The 16,503-nt window shown below is 39.0% G+C and overlaps 1 protein-coding gene and 1 pseudogene across 1 annotated transcript; one reads left to right on the forward strand and one right to left on the reverse strand.

Annotated features, from left to right (window-relative positions):
* LOC107699051 (coiled-coil domain-containing protein 146-like) overlaps window positions 1-15,391 on the reverse strand; it is an 18,943-nt pseudogene extending 3,552 nt beyond the window's left edge.
* LOC107699052 (fibroleukin-like) lies at window positions 10,010-14,082 on the forward strand. Its single transcript, XM_016500213.1, has 2 exons — window positions 10,010-10,995; window positions 13,215-14,082. Exons 1-2 carry the CDS (start codon window positions 10,344-10,346, stop codon window positions 13,925-13,927), a joined length of 1,365 nt encoding a protein of 454 aa, XP_016355699.1. The 5' UTR covers window positions 10,010-10,343; the 3' UTR covers window positions 13,928-14,082.
* Window positions 15,392-16,503: the final 1,112 nt, after the last annotated feature.

Raw genomic sequence — 16,503 nt, forward strand, 5'->3', positions numbered from 1 at the left:
TATAAGAGGGTCAAATAAAGATGGAACAGATGTGTTTTAGTCGTTTCTTGAAGATGGCTAAGGACTCGGCTGCTCGGATTGAGTTGGGCAGGTCATTCCACCAGGAGGGAACATTTCATTGAAAAGTCCGTGAAAGTGGTTTTGTGCCTCTTTGGGATGGCACAATAAAGCGACGTTCACTTGCAGAACGCAAGCTGCTAGAGGGCACAAATTTATTATTATTTATTTATTATTATATAATTATTAAATAAAAAATAGCATATAGAATCAAGTGTTACAAATAAAAATAAATTGTGACTAACAGGAGGGTCCCTGCCAAGCAAGGCATTAACTTCCAAATATTTCCCATTATGTGGACTTTAACTGTACCTGTTCAATCTTCTTGATGAGCTCCTCAGGAGACGAACCTTTTCCACTCAGTTTTCTTGCTCTGGTTTGGTTCACAAAAGCCTTTTCTAGCTCAGTCAGTCTGTCTTTCATCTCAGACAGCTATGGCACAGAAAAAAACAGCCGCACCATCAGGACACAATTAAAACAGTGGACTCATTTAAAGCCCCTTTGCGCTCATTACACAGATGCACAGGCTGTGAGTATTGTGTGTTTGTATCCCTCTGTGAGTCATTTGGATAAACGGTGTCAAGATGGTGGCAGATGTGTCATTGTGCTTTTCAGTCACTAAAGATTACATTGCATCTGGTGTCGACATGAGGTGTACTTGTTTTGTTGTGCTCAATTGAAGGCCAAATGATTGGAAATGTCTTCACAAACATAATAAAGCCAACCTAACTGGAAATGATGTCTTAATCATTTGCCTATACTGTACATTATAATCTAAAAATGACTCTTAGGCTCCGCCAGGTTAACACCCAGTGTTATGCATCTCAACAAAGAGGAAAAGCTGAAATACAAGTTAGATGTCCAAGTGGACCTGATCTGGGAGAGACCTGCAAGATATCAGTGTTATGTAAGACTACAGCCAGGAAGAGCGACACTTGAGCCAACACACCAGCATGCGCCCACAACAGACAGGCCAAGGGCTGGAGATAAAAGTCATCTTTTAGTTCTCCGCAAGCTGATTAATAAAAGCCTTCTTAAGCAATCTAATGAGTTAGAGTAATAGAAGGAGGGACGGTGAAGACAATGTTTGGGGTCTGAGTCTTAATTAATCCTTTGTTTCTGCTTTAATCTTCTTGAAAGAAGTCTTATATGTAATTTATTCCTGTGATGGAAAAGCTGGATTTTCAGCAGTCATTACTCCAGTCTTCAGTGTTACATGATCCTTCAGAAATCAGGCTAATATGTTGATTGAGTGCTCAAGAAACATTTCTTATTATTATTAATAAAGCTGAATATGCTTAATGTCTTTGTGGAAACAAGGATACATTAATTTTTTTGATGAATAGAGAGTTAAAACACTGCATTTATTTAAAAAAAAAATTTGGTAACATTATTCAAGTTTTAACTGTCACTACTGATCAATTTAATGACCAACCTTACTGACCGCAAACTTTTGAACGGTAGTGTAGCTGATATTTTCAATGTAGCCATAATGTGTTTGGACTTCAGGAAGTGTTTCTCCACATCAGTATTATGTGGAATTTGTGACAAATGTAAATGTGGTGAAAAATATTGGACTTGAACTATAGTTTGGCATTGCACACAGTGTCTGAGGACATAATATGTTTTTACCCTTGACTTTAAGCCCTACAGCAAGGATGAAAACTAGTAACACAATCTAATATTTAAGTGTTTATTTTATCTGCACTGATGCAGTAGATGTTTATATGAAGAGACTCTGTTGATTAAACACAGTGGTATAAAACTATCAAGGAGATTCTTGCTAAGATGGTTTATTTCACTTTTATCTCTTAGAAGGAACTATAAATGGTAAAAAGAGCACATCTGTGAGTATGTGTGCCACCTTAGATGGCAATAAATGTTTGGAATATTATATACAATCTAACCTTTACTTACATTCCACTGCATTATAGTGTGTTTGTTTACTCTGATTATATTGTTGGAACTTGTTTTTTGATTTATGTATCTGTGACAGATCATCTCTTTGGCTGCTTCACCCAATCTGATGCAAAAGCTGGAAGACCCCCTTTTTTTTTCATTGTTGTTTTAAATAAAGGTTGCACAGTAGTTTCAGAATTTAGATGGAGGTACCTGTATCTGTAATAAGATGCTTTCTTCCTCTAGTGCCCGTTTACTGGAGAACTGTTTCATGAGAAGGTTGTTCTGTCTTTCTTGGTCTTTCTGTTCAATTTTCAGGTTGCTGATTTCATCCTCCATGTTCTGTATCTTCAGGTTGCTGTCTTCAATCATTTTCACCAGCACATTTAGCTTCTCATAGAAAATACACAATTCCTGCTCTTTTTCTACAAGCTGCACAGCCCTGACAACACAAACAGATATAAAGTTGTGGTGCAAAAGCCACCCCAGACTGTAAGAATTCACCTGACAGACCTTATAACTCTCCCACCGCTGGGTGCGTTCTTGCATGGCAGCCTCGTAGCTCTTGCACATATGCAACTTTTTTTGCTCCAGCATGTTGATTGTCTCCGTGAGTTTGCAGAGGTTCAATTTCTGCTCCTCTCGTTTCTGGTGCATTTCTTGCAGAACCTGTAACACCCTTGAGATCTCATTCTTCATACGGTCTCTGAGCTTGTAGCCGTGAGAGTGTTGTAGACGGGACTTTTGCAGCATCCTAGAGTGAAACCAAGCACGTTAACCAAACGTTATCTTATGGTGTGGTGTAGTCAGATTGTAGTATGCAAAAAAAAAAAAAGAGGTATAACCTATAACGTGAGAGCTACAGTACTTGTCTTTGTTGATAGCAATCGATTGCAGTGTCTTAAGATTTTCTTCCAGTTTGGCCAGCTTCTCTTGCACCTCTGCCAGGTTCTGGTTTGAGATGTGAGTCAGGCTCAGGGATTTGTTCCGCTCGCCCTTGGTGACGTCATACAGTTTAGCAAACACACCCAGCCTGTTGAGGGTAAAAAAAAGTTACTTTACAGACTACAGGCTAACAAACTTGATTCTTTCTAAATTAGGCAAAAGTTTCAGCTCTATTTCAGCCTGTCTATAGAGTATGTGTCAATCACCAGTAAGTACCTTGACTGGGTCTCTTGAGTCTGTTTCAAGTGTTCTTGAATAACCAGTCCTTTCCCCTGCAGATCTTGCTTGACGCTTATATTTTAGCTGCAACAACAATCATATCAATCATCAAGCATAACAGAATAGCTCACCCAAAAATGACAATTTTGTAAATCAGGGATCCTCAAATCTGGCCCACGAGATCCACTTTCCTGCAGATTTTAGCTCTATCCATATTCAAACACACCTGAGCATGCTAATCAATGTCTTCAGGATCATTAGAAAATCACAGGTAGGTGAGTTTGATCAGGGTTGGAAATAAACTCTGCAGCGCAGATTTGAGGAACCCTGCTGTAAATGTTTTGGATAGGTAAAGGGCTTAACCTGTGCTTTGAGGAGCTCACGGCTCTTCTGCTCTCTTTCATCTGCTTTGATAAGTATGAGATGATGAAGGTGATGAAGCTCGTATCTATGGCGATAGGACTCTCTAATCAAAGCCTGTTCCTGTTCCACATACTCTTGAACCAGCTGGACCTTCAGCCCTACCACAGACTGCTACTCTCTCACACATAGACACATGAAAACATACAAGTGGACACAAACTCGTTTTGTAATGTATCTTGCCACACCACTCAGACATTATGTCAACTGAAAGCCATTTGTCATAATGTACTTTACATACCTTGCTAATCAAACTGCATTTTAGGTTTTCCACTTCCTTTTCCAGATCTCTTCTTTTCTGCAACAAGCAGTCACCATCTGGGACTGTCTCTCTCTACACAAAAAAATTAAACAATATATATATAAAACAAGCAAATTATTTCTTTATAGTCTATAGTTTAAAAGAGAACATGTATTTTAGGTCCTGTAACTTTTTTCAAAGATCACCTTTGCACCTTCACTAAATGGTGTGATAAAATAATTTATAAACGAAAAAATATTCATGGTGGGTTCTCAATTAATATAAGCTCATAAAAGCTGCATGCATACTAACTATAAAACTATGATGTTACCATATATTACCATAATGCTGCTTAAAATAGTTTTATATAGAGTACAGCATGTCAAAACACAAGACATCAACTTCCCAAATGTAATTCATGACAGCTACTATACGCTTTATGTCAGCATAACATTTAAGAAAAGATCATTCAATTTAAGTGTCTCTTTTTGGGGACCTTTTTCCACTGTAATGAAAAGGCAGCTGAAAAGCAGACAGAAAATTATGGGGGAACTGGATATTTGCACACAAGTGCTACCAGGCCACGTGTCTTATGTAACAAAAATCTCTAAAATACTAAGGAACTAATAGTTCCTGTTATTATAAAATAACCATGATCAGCCTTTATCTACATAACGTGAGAAAGAAATGGCTTCACAGCAATTCTGAAATGTAGGACGTCACAAAATATTTGCTTCTGCAGTAATTTCCACTAAACATCATTCTTGTGTTGCCAAATCCTGGCAAATCTTGAAAACACTCTTACAGTATGATCATTGATATAATTATTTATTATTATCATTATCATTATAAGAAATTAGATGTGTTTTGAGTCACCTGAGCCTGGGTCCTCTCATGTTGCTGTTGAGTGTTAGCAAGAGAGTCTGTGGCCTGTTTCAGCTGCAGTTCATTCCTCTTCAGGGCTCGCATAAGCTTGTCTTTCAGCCGTGTATCTCGAGCCAGTTTATCACGCAGAGACTTGCACTCAGCAACAATCTGCTCCATGTTGATGTCCAGCAGACCCCTGTAGTCCAAAACAATCAATACCATAGATTTACTCAAAAAAAAATTTATTTGTCTTATAACACAGCTATATGACTTTTTTGCAAACAGATTTCTTCCTCCAACTCCCAAAACATATCCTCTTTTTTCAAGTGTTATTTACATATTTTACAAATGGGTCTTTTGAAGGTTGCTTCTGAAGGGTCTTTAATCTCAGAAACATTTTGGGTGTTGTCAGAGTGGAGTTCTGATGTGAATCCTAAACCATCTGGCAAGAAACTGAGATTACAACCTTTGATCCATGAAGATGGCCTCTTTTTATTTGGTCATCTGCAGTTCTTTGAGGAGTCTGTCTTGTATGTTCTCTGCAGCCACCAGCCAAGACTTGTGGCCTTCCAGTTCTCGTACCACCTCTCTTTTGGCCTCCTTCACCTCCTCACACTTTGCCTCCATCCTCTGCTGATGCTCCGTGTGCTCCATACGTTGTTGCTCTATTACTGCAACCTGCTTCTCCAGCTCCCTATGACACACAAACAGATACAGTGGGTTAGTCAGTCAAATATTTCCATTGTTTTGTGAAACTATGCAGGAGCAAGACACATACGATTTCTTGTGGGCGACCCTGTCGATCTCCTTTCCCAGTTGAACAGGTATGAGAAGCACCTGAGCCAGCTCAGCCTGGTAAAAGACATTGCTAACATGTGAAATCCACATCCCAAAGTTCACAGGACAGATACTTCAGCTTAGTGATTAACAGGTCCTGCTTACCTCATTGCTTTCAACAAGATCTTTTAAATTCTCCAACTCATGTTGTTCTTTCTTTATATGTTTCTGTTGAGTCTCCATGCTCTCAGTTAAAGTCTTCACTTCCTGCCTAAGCTGAACCACCTCTTTCCTCACCTCCTCACAACTATTCTTCAGGGCCATGTACCTATTTTCTAGCTCCTGAGGATATACAGGACAACAAAAATATATAGTGAGATCCAAACGTTTGTGACCAAATGGGATTTTTTTCCCATTTACAACATGAAAATAAACAGTATCTTGAAACAAAGTAAAGGAGCTGATAAAATTTCTGCTTATTTTTTTACTATAAGCAGCTTTGATAAAGATGATCATGATGATATATATTTACTGAAATGAAGACGGTCACAGTTTTTGTTTTATCCAGCTGGATAAAACAAAAACTCTGTCCGTCTTCATTTCAGGCTGCAAAGCAACAAAATGTGATTATTTTAAAGGGGGGTGATACTTTTCTATACCCACTGTATCTATATATTTATTTATTCATAACTTAAATATAGATATTGAAATTAGTTAATAATATAAATATAAATAACATGAACAGAATAAGTTTCTGTGTAATTTTCTACACGCACTTTCTTAAATTTTAGATGAAGATCAAGATTTGAAGTTTTATTATTGCAGCATTTCAGTCTTTTTTATGTGTGTGTTTTGAAGCGTTTCAGTCTCCCCAGTGAAACAACATGAATTGTCTGGAATACCCAGTGATTAATTCATCCTAAATCATCACCGTCTCAGCAATACTTACAACCAGTTTAGGTTGGTCCTGGTATTCTTTCTCAAGACAGAGCTTCTCCCCTTTTAGACTAAAAAGGGGAAATAAAATTCTATGAAACAAATTTCATGAATTTTACAGAAATCAGGACGTGAATAGAATCAAGATATGAAGCAATTCATACAAAAAGGAACTCAAATATGCATGATATAAACTTGCTAAATAATCATTTTTAAGCACACAGGATATTTCACAATTATAAATGTGGCTAGGGTTATTGAACATTTTAAATAAAACTGTTCAAAAAGTTGAGGCCATGTGTACAAATATTCTAGCTGAGTGCAAGTACTGCTGTCAGCATGAACTGAACTGCCCCAACAAATAAGGAGATTACAGTGAGCAAAAGCATGCTATGCAATGTGAATCCATGTCAGTTTGGCTAAGGATGAAGGACCCACTCAGGACATGCTGTAATAGCCATATGTGTAGAAACTACATCTGGCTGTAATATGCCTGCAGTACGAATGCCCGTCTGACCAACTGACATACATAAAATACACCTCTAGTATAGTGGTTCTCAGACGTTTTAGAAGTTCTTAATCATAAAATTAATGTTTACATTAATGTTAACACAATCAGTAAATTCTTGATTTGAAATAGTTATGATTTGGTGCTTTTTGTCAATTAGAAATTTTGTATTTATTTATTTGTTTATTTATTTATTGTGGCACCTTTAACATATAATTTCATGCAAGCAGTGAGGTTTTGATCAATCTAAAATTTACCACACCAAAATGGCACACAAATTTACCTCACCAAAATATTGCAGGCCTGACTTAAGGGTCCCATGGCATGAAAATTTCACTTTATGAGGTTTTTTAACATTAATATGAGTTCCCCTAGCCTGCCTATGGTCCCCCAGTGGCTAGAAATGGCGACAGGTGTAAACCGAGCCCTGGGTATCCTGCTTTGCCTTTGAGAAAATGAAAGCTCAGATGGCCCAATCTGGAATCTTCCCTTTATGTCGTCATACGGGGAAAGGTTACCTCCCCTTTCTCTGCTTTGCCCGCCCAGAGAATTTGGCCCGCCCATGAGAAAATGAGCTACTACCGTGCGAGGCGAGCGCAATATTTTTTTTTCCTCGAGAGACATCATGGCTTGCAAACGAGCGAAGCATGGCAGTTGCCCCGCCTCTCTCCTCCTCATTAGCATTTAAAGCTACAGACACAGAAATGGCACGTCCTAAGGAAAGCTCATTGTGGGACTGGCTCGTAGTGGCTGAAATTCTGCACCAAGGCTGAATTTCGGGAAAGAGACTTCAGATACAGTACTATGGACCACTTAGGCCTATATAAAAGCATCCAAAAAGCAGCATGTCATGGGACCTTTAAGATTATTAGTAGCTTTTGCCCTTTTTTAAACTTATTCACATATGTTTGTTCCAAATGTCACTTAGAAAAAGGTCAGCAAACACTGTCTGGCAGGAGTGTGAGCCATGACTCAGCATACATCATGCATTTTGGAGGTGTGATTTTGTATTCGGGACACGAGGAGGCAAGTGTTCAGAGGGATGCAGATAAAGTACCTTTCGGTCTGCAAGTCACAGCAAGTCTTCACTAAAACATGCCAAACACCTCTTCCTTCTACATATTTTAAATGGAGCCTAAGCAGAGCCACACATCTTGGAGTGGTCCTGCAGAGCATCTTACCACTCAAACTGGAACTGCATCTGGTATTCTTTCTTCATCTTCCTTCAGCTGGTTGTAGTACTGCAGAAGCGTCTGTTTCAGTCTGCTGACCTCTGTGTCCGGTCCCTCAGGAAACAGCTCGGCCTTCTCCAGCTCCTGCTTCTGTTGCTCTAGCGTGGTGCGTAAGGCCTTCGCCTCCTGCAGCAGATGCATTTCAGTTTCATGTAAGAAGTTAAAACTGGCCCTAAGACGAGCCACTTTCTCCCCACTGATCTTTCCCATGGAGAACAGCTTAGGACAAAGATGAAAAAGAACTATCAACGATCCAACAGCTAAATAAACAGTAGCTTAAATGCATTTCAATGCTAAACAGGTTCATGGGAATTTGCCGAGACTCATTTCAGGTGCATCTGAGAGCGAATCCACATGCTAACTTTTGAACTGTAGCATGGAAAGGATGGATCTAAGCTTTGAGTGTTGTTTATCTGACCACTGAAGTTGACGTTTTCTATATAAGCATCTCTGACTATCAACAGAAAGTCTGAACGTGTGTTTCTCCTTTATAGTGGAGACAAACAAACACGAGTTTTGAGAGCCCGTATCTCAGATATGCAGTAAATCTCTTCCAGACTTGAAGATTATATACTTTCTGTGCAGGGCTGGGATCAATCTACTGTTGAAGATCTTTCACATTAATATTAACTGCTTTGATGTAAGCTTAATTTAACTTATAAACATGCAAATGAAAACCAGGCTCTGTGAGACAGAGGCTCGTACTGTTAAATATGTTTGTACTGTCTTAAAATGCAGTCATAAAAAAGCTGTAGAAAAGGTCTGTTTTCAATAATGTAGCGATACATGTTACTTTCAAACCCAGCAGATTTCTGTTGGTCAGCGTGGCAAATTCGTGTTACCAACTTGAACCGATGCAAAATGTGTGCGGGGGAAATCTTTCTATGATAAAATCTTCCTATTGAAATGATTGGATTTCACCTCACAAATTTGTAAAACAACAGTAAATATGACCACACCTTTATGATTATTTCAGATTTTCATCGCTAGTGTTATCAAGATGTTATGCTATTCACTAGAAGTTTTTTTTTGACATTTGCTGGACATTTTTCTTGAGAAGCAGCTTGTGTGTTATCATTTCCTATTTTATAGCACTTTTATTTTGAGACTTCCTGCAACGAGCCAAGGCAGAAGACTTAAAGCTGGTTACTGTCAAGTTTATGGGAAATCATGAGGCACACATGTGGAGGACCAGCTTTGAAGGAAGACACTGGAGCACATCTTACAATAGGCTGTTTGGATAACATGTCTCGGTGCTGATCTATTAGAATGAAAAAAAAAGGAATATAAAAATAGAGTATACTGATGATAACAGACTTATGCAGAAAACTGCAGCACCAATTCAATTGGAAAAAAAGCTCTCGAAAACAAAACTGTGAAGCTATTTCTGGCAGACGTCTCGACACATCTGCTAAAAATTAAATAATTACTACAGTTTACTACACCAAAGTCCCAAACAAAGCATGTTCGTATTACAGCCAATACTACAGTAAAACACTGCTTTGCGACAACAAATTATCCTATGCCAAGACAAACGTAATGCAAACACACGACAGTATGAATAAATGAATGATGACGACAATGTTTTGCAGAACACCACAGCATTTACAGGAATACATGGAAAGAAATATGACTGTTTTTTTCTTAAAGTTTACCCAAAAGTTAATATTTTGCCATTATTTACTCACCCTCATGTTTTCAAACCTCTATGACTTGCTTTCTTTCAGATATAACATTCAGTAGAAACAGTAGAAACTTTCTTCTTTTGTGTTCCACAGAAGAAAGAAAAGTCATACAGGTTTGGAACAACATGAGGGTGAGTAAATGATGACAGAATGTTCATTTCTGAAAAAAACTTTCACTTTAAATCTAATTCTGATTTAACAAAAAACTCCAACTAGTGCCTTCACAGCACTTGAATTGCTCATCTGGCTCATTGTTTCATATACTGTAGATTAAACTCAAGGTAAAAAATAAAGACAAACATCATTCCTAAATACTGAGTCATAGTGCTGTGTTTTAAGAGAAAGGGTAAGTAGTCCTATTTCACCAAATTCTTTCTGCGTTGATGTTGACTGTGCAATTATGTAATGCACAGCTGCCCCACCCACACTTTCGTTCTCTCTCTCTCTCTCTCTCTCTCTCTCTCTCTCTCTCCTCTAATATTAATGGCAAAGCTGTTGCACTTTGAGGCAGTTCTCTTCAGCTCTCTCTCTCAGTTTGGATCACTTTATTTGAGACCATGAAACTGGTGTATGTGTGCTGTTCTCTGCTGATAGCCGTCTGGCAGGAGGTAGAGGCTTCTGGTAGTGGCCCCTCTGGGGTTCTGGAAAGGGTGTCAGGAGGTTCCAGCTGCTCCCAGGTGAGGCTGAAGCCAGCTGGGCAGTGTGAAGATGAGGAAGAGTGCCCGTACCAGATCACCCTGCCACCACTGACCATTCAGCTTCCCAAACAATTCCGACTACTGGAGAAGACCATGAAAGAGCTGCAAAGCTTGAAGGAGACAGTAAACAGGTTGAAGAACTCCTGTCTGGAGTGCAGCTTGCAGCAAGTGGACCTCAACTTGCAGAAGGACAGTGGAGACCCTTCGACAAACAGCGCAGAGCAGAGTCAAGGGGGTACCAGCACGAGAGTCTACCAGAATGGGAACAACAGTGATAATGACATTGTACAACACATGCAGGTGAAGATGAACCGCATGTCTATCAGCCTGAAGAACGCACGTGCCCAGATTAACTCCCTTCAGGGCCGTCTGGAGGAACTTAACCTTCTCAATCTGCAAAATGTGGAGGATATAGTGGACAGAAAAGTTGAGAACATTACCAGTATTGTCAACAAAATCAGCAGCAACTGCACACATTGTCCGGGTCAACAACAACAACAACTACTTCAGCGTAAGTTAGATAATTCTACTTGAAAAAAAAAAATTTAAATGCAATGTGAGTACATTTTCATGAATACTGTATGGAAATATGGTATATATAATGATGTTTTATCTGTAAGACTGTAAAGAAGTCTCTTACAGTATGCTCACCAAGGCTGCACATCTTTGATAAAAAAAATATGGTTTATTATCAAGCACAAGTTAACTGCCAGGAGAGAGGCTTCTGGAATAGTTTTGCGAATCCTTATTGAAATCTTCTCACTTGGATTCATAAAATCAGATGTGGAATGAAAACCAATTATACCAATGCTTGCATTTCAAAAATTAAAACCTGCTGCAGGGATGAACCCTGGTCATCGAATCACATGATGATTAAATAAATGTAATAAGCACCAGTGAACCAAATTATAGCTTTTTGGGTCATCTACAAAAGCATCATACATCACAAGCATCAGAGGACAAACATATAAAAACATGTATATGTTTTGTTGTAACATTTTAAAATCTGTATTACCTTAAAGGGATAGTTCACCCAAAAATTACAATTCTGTCACCATTTACTCACCCTCATATTGTTCCAAAGCTGTATGAGTTTCTTTCTTCTGCTGAACACAAAAGATAGTTTGAAGAATAATGGTAACCAGACAGTTGCTAGCCATTGGCTTCCATAGTATGGAGTAAAATTACTATGGAAGTCATTGGGAACCAGAAACTGTATGGTTACCCACATTCTTCAAAATATATTCTAATGTGTTCAACACAAAAAAGAAACTCATACAGGTTTAGTTCAACATGAGAGTGAGTAAATGGTGAGATTTTTATTTTAGGGTGAAACATTCCTTTCCGTTCCTGATGCGTGTAAAATGATATAGCATGCAAGTCCCCATGAAATCAAAATTTACATTTTTTGGCTTTAAGTATGAATATGTTAGCCTTATAGTTATCTATAAGCTAGTGCGCTCCAAAACGATGACAAAATTCATATTTAAAAGATATAAGCATTCTAAACTTACACAGTCTCTCACTTCCGGCAATATGAATCAACGGTTTTGATGACGTCACCCTGCACTTCAGCTTCTCATCAAACTTTCTGTCCAATCAAATGCTCTCTAGAATCTGAAATATCCCGCCCCCTACACTATAAATAGACGCTGAAACTGCGGCTGTAATAGGTCACTTGTTCACAGAATCAGTATTTTCTGTATGCTGAATGGCACGTAGTGCACTATATGGGGAATAAGGAACGATTCAGACAGTGTATGCTTTCCATTGGGTCGAAAGAAGTCTGGTTTTGTGTTGTGTCACGAAGTCCAATCCAGAGACATGATAGCATGGAGCGGATCATATACGCGATTCGCACATACCACAAAATGTATCAGACTCATTTGAATTCTACACAGAATGCTATATTTTATAGCGATTTGGATCTGATTAGGAGGAGAAACGACTAGACATACGGCACTAACGAGTAGAAGAGATAACACCGGTGCCATGCACCAACATAAATTACACAATTTTCAAACTACACATGATTTTCATGCGCATCTCGTCAGTAAAGCCGCTTCTGGTGATTAGTAGTAAATCTCCAGCACGTGCTTTCAGATGGAGCGGCATTTACTACACAGAGCCGTAGTTCACTGACAAGCTACACAAAATCACGTTCAAAATCGCAGGCCATTCATTGTGCTGGAGATTTACTACTAATCACCAGAAGCGGCTTTATTGACGAAATGCGCATGAAAATCGCATTCGATTTTTTGCACAGCCCGACTGTCAAATGCGGCTTTACCGAGCTGTGTTGCCAACTGCTTTCAATTGAAAGTAGCTAAAACTGGTAGCTAAATGTCACTAGATGACATCACAATGGCAAATTCACTGATCTATATAAAGATGAACGTAGATCAGTGGGCAAGATGAGAACTTAGATAAGGTTTGTCCAAGAAGTTGCTATATTTGTCCCTAAACTTTTGAAAAAAGTCTCAAAAGGGGCGGGGAAGTCGCTAAATCTAGCTACAAAGTAGCTAAATTGGCAACACTGTTACCGAGCTCAAAGGCTCTGGCCCAAGCTGTGATATAAACGAAACGCTATTGGCTATTTAAAAAGGGGGCGGGTCTGCTCAATATGTCCCCCCCACCTTCTTGTTTCAGTTGAAATTATGTCACCACATAGCATAACGCTGCGTGTTTCAAGGCACTTAAGTGGACCTTTAAAAGTCTCTCTCTCCACAGATCTCACAAACATCACTCCCAGAGACTGCTCTGACATCAGTGTTCTAGGGCAGAGGAAAAACGGGGTGTACCAGGTATCCCCTGACCCCATAAATGGCCGCTTTGCGGTGTACTGTGACATGGAGGAATTCGGTGGTGGGTGGACTGTCTTGCAGCGTCGCATCAACGGCAGCGTGAGCTTCAGCCGCACCTGGGCTGACTACAAGAAGGGCTTTGGTGACCCTAAAGGGGAGTTCTGGCTTGGCAATGATAAAATCCACCTGCTCACCAAAGCCAAGGACATGATCCTGCGCATTGAGCTCGAAGACTTTGAGGGCACACGTGGGTATGCCAAGTACGAACAGTTCTACGTGTCCAATGAGTTCCTCCATTATCGGCTGTCTGTGAGCGGGTACTCGGGGACTGCTGGAAATGCTCTGCAGTTTAGCAAACACTTCAATCATGATCAGAAGTTCTTCAGTACACCGGACAAGGACAACGACATGTACCCCTCAGGGAGCTGTGGGGCATACTACGGATCGGGCTGGTGGTTTGATGCCTGCATGTCAGCAAACCTCAATGGCAAATACTACAAAACAAAGTACAAAGGGAAGAGGGATGGGATCTTCTGGGGCACGTGGCACAACCTGACTTCTGAGTACTATCTGACAAACTACAGACAAACATTTAAAAATGTCAAAATGATGATAAGGCCAAAGAATTATGCACCCTAAACCCACTTAAGTATAAATAAACTATTAATTTGGGGGCAGTTACACACTTTTCCTCAAGAACGACTTATAAAGATATAGCTTGTGATTCATTTCAAATCCTCAAACGTTAGCAGAACTGCATTTAAAAAATAAAATGTATAAATTTGTATTTCAAACATTGCAAGGCACATAAAAATGCTATCCATCATCTAGTCTAAATATACCTTATCTTTGAGTTATGATTTCATGTTTTTGTGTATGTGCTACTGCCATCTTCTGTTTAACTGGTTTATTACACCATCCTCTTTACAGACTCCTGATGAGTGTACCCCCCCCCCGTTTTGACGTATTTAGTGGGACACACTGAACAGCCTTTTAAAATAGCTAATTTGATTTATACCATCCATGATTTTCTGGTAGACTTTTTGAATTTTAAATGCATATATTTACTGAAAGATACTTTTTTAGGCTAGATGTTTTATACAGATGGCTGAAAGCTAACAGACATAGACTAAAGGCCCATGAGGTTGATATCTGTGACATTCAAGGAGGAAATGTACAGTATTTATTGTGAAAGCATGGGATGATTTTTTTAAGTTTTGCTGTGTGACTAGGCAGACCTTGATGAATGTGTTTTTCTTACCAGTCTGAAATTAAGTTTAGTTTTGCCTGCTTTTAGCCTGCTTTTTCAGAAACTGTTTGTATATTGGAGAAATTATATCAAACACCTAAATTTGTGCTTTTAAAGGTACATTCATATTTTTTATAAAACAAATAAAACTGCATCTAAACATTGAGAGTTGATTTTGGTCATTCTCACACAGTCATTCATTTGAGCACATTTCTGTACTCAACTCAATTCTGATACTGTATGTTGAATACACAAAAAATGCCCGTTTATTACTGCATTTTACAATGCTAGACCATCATTACAGGTAAGCAACAGTGAATTGTATGTACTATAGATTGAAAGAGTTCGCTGTACAGATCAGCTACATTCCAAAACATACAATCGTTATATTCAGAGTAATAAGCACATTAGTGTCACGGTATTTTACCAGTTTTGCCAATTTAAAGGAAGGGAAGACACAGACGAACAAAATGAATTATTATTATTTTAAAGAGCTTCTACCTGTTCCAGGCACTGCAGGGCTGGATTTGATGATATGACAGCAGGTTGTTCATGATGTGAATCAGCTTCTGGAGCTATTGCAGAAATGGGCGTGGCCCTCTCACTGGAGCCTTCCTCCTCCTCAGAGCTCCGCCCCTCTGCTTGACTCATGAGCTACAAATAATACACTTACTTTTAAAGACAATCATATGAAAATGACATTTTAATCAGCTAAATCAATACATTAATTATTTCCCACTGCTTTACATAATTCCTGAAATCTTAAACAACACCTCTGCATGATATAGAGCACGTCTGCGCCGGGTTTCAATGCAGCTGAAGACAATTAACCTCATTAATTGGGCCCACGTAACATATTTAGCGGAAGAATCAGTTAGCTGAAAACGCTTATCAATCTTTCAGTCACAATAACACACGGTAACGCTAATTATCATGGCTCAACATAACGCTGCACAGAGTCCTTCAGGTAGGCGGTTAATAATTTAAACAGTATTAATATACAGTATTATAGCATAAAATATTATTGTATTAGTATAGTAGTGTGGCATTTTAATAGTTTTAGGCAGCTTTTCTGTATTTTAGCACATCTCGGTCGAGTGTTCATTTCGAGCTGTTGAAAGAGTCTCATGATCTTCTGACCCACTTAATTAGAAGTATTTAATTTAAGCCTTCTATATTTTAGTCCGTTTAGTATTACTGTATGTCAAGCAAGTTGTCTTTAAAACTTACAGTAATGTTTAAGTTCTTCAGCCGTGAAGTCTTTAAATCTCATTCGTTTCAGTCACTGTTTTGCTGCGCGCGACGCGGTCTCCATAGCAACTCCTCCAGAGGCGATCGAGCGCGAGCGTAGAGCCACGTGGAGAGCTTTTAACTGCACTTTGGCTTTACAATTGTTGCTTTTTACTAACGTTTCTGACAGTTTCTAAACCTTTTTTTTTTTGTTCGCAGATACAGAAACGGATAAGGGATACATGCATGTATTTAAACGCAGACAGCCGTTAATGTTCTCGCCTAAGCGCAGGTACGCTTTGGCCGTCATCTCCCCTCTGCAAAAACAGGACAGCTGTGAAACTGGTAAGGACCCCACAAGAGATGCTTTTCTGTACTTTATGAAACAAAGATAAGCGTAAACATTAAAAAAAGAAAATTAATAAAATGTACCCCGGTTTATTCAGAAAAAAAATCTAATTATGTTTCTGCCCTTGAAAAGGTGTAGCCTACTCTTTCGGCTCAGAATAGTATACTTAAGTACGACATACTACGTACTATTGGTATTGCTTCAGTATATAGTGCGCATACAGGGCTCGCAAAATTTCTAAATCGCTGGTAGCCCTTCGGGCAGACATTCTTCAGATTTTGGTAGCCCAAAATGAATTTAAAGGGGTCATATGATGCGATTTCAATTTTTCCTTTCTCTTTGGAGTGTTACAAGCTCTTGGTGCATAAAGAAGATCTGTAAAGTTGC

The sequence above is a fragment of the Sinocyclocheilus anshuiensis genome, unplaced genomic scaffold (genome assembly GCF_001515605.1).
Source record: "Sinocyclocheilus anshuiensis isolate Anshui unplaced genomic scaffold, SAMN03320099.WGS_v1.1 scaffold346, whole genome shotgun sequence".
NCBI lineage: Eukaryota > Metazoa > Chordata > Actinopteri > Cypriniformes > Cyprinidae > Sinocyclocheilus > Sinocyclocheilus anshuiensis.

Coding starts and splice junctions, on each gene's coding strand:
- LOC107699052 (XM_016500213.1), top strand. CDS start 10,344: ATGAAACTGGTGTATGTGTGCTGTTCTCTGCTGATAGCCGTCTGGCAG. Junction 10,996..13,214: donor ACAACAACAACTACTTCAGC/GTAAGTTAGATA, acceptor CTCTCTCCACAG/ATCTCACAAACATCACTCCC.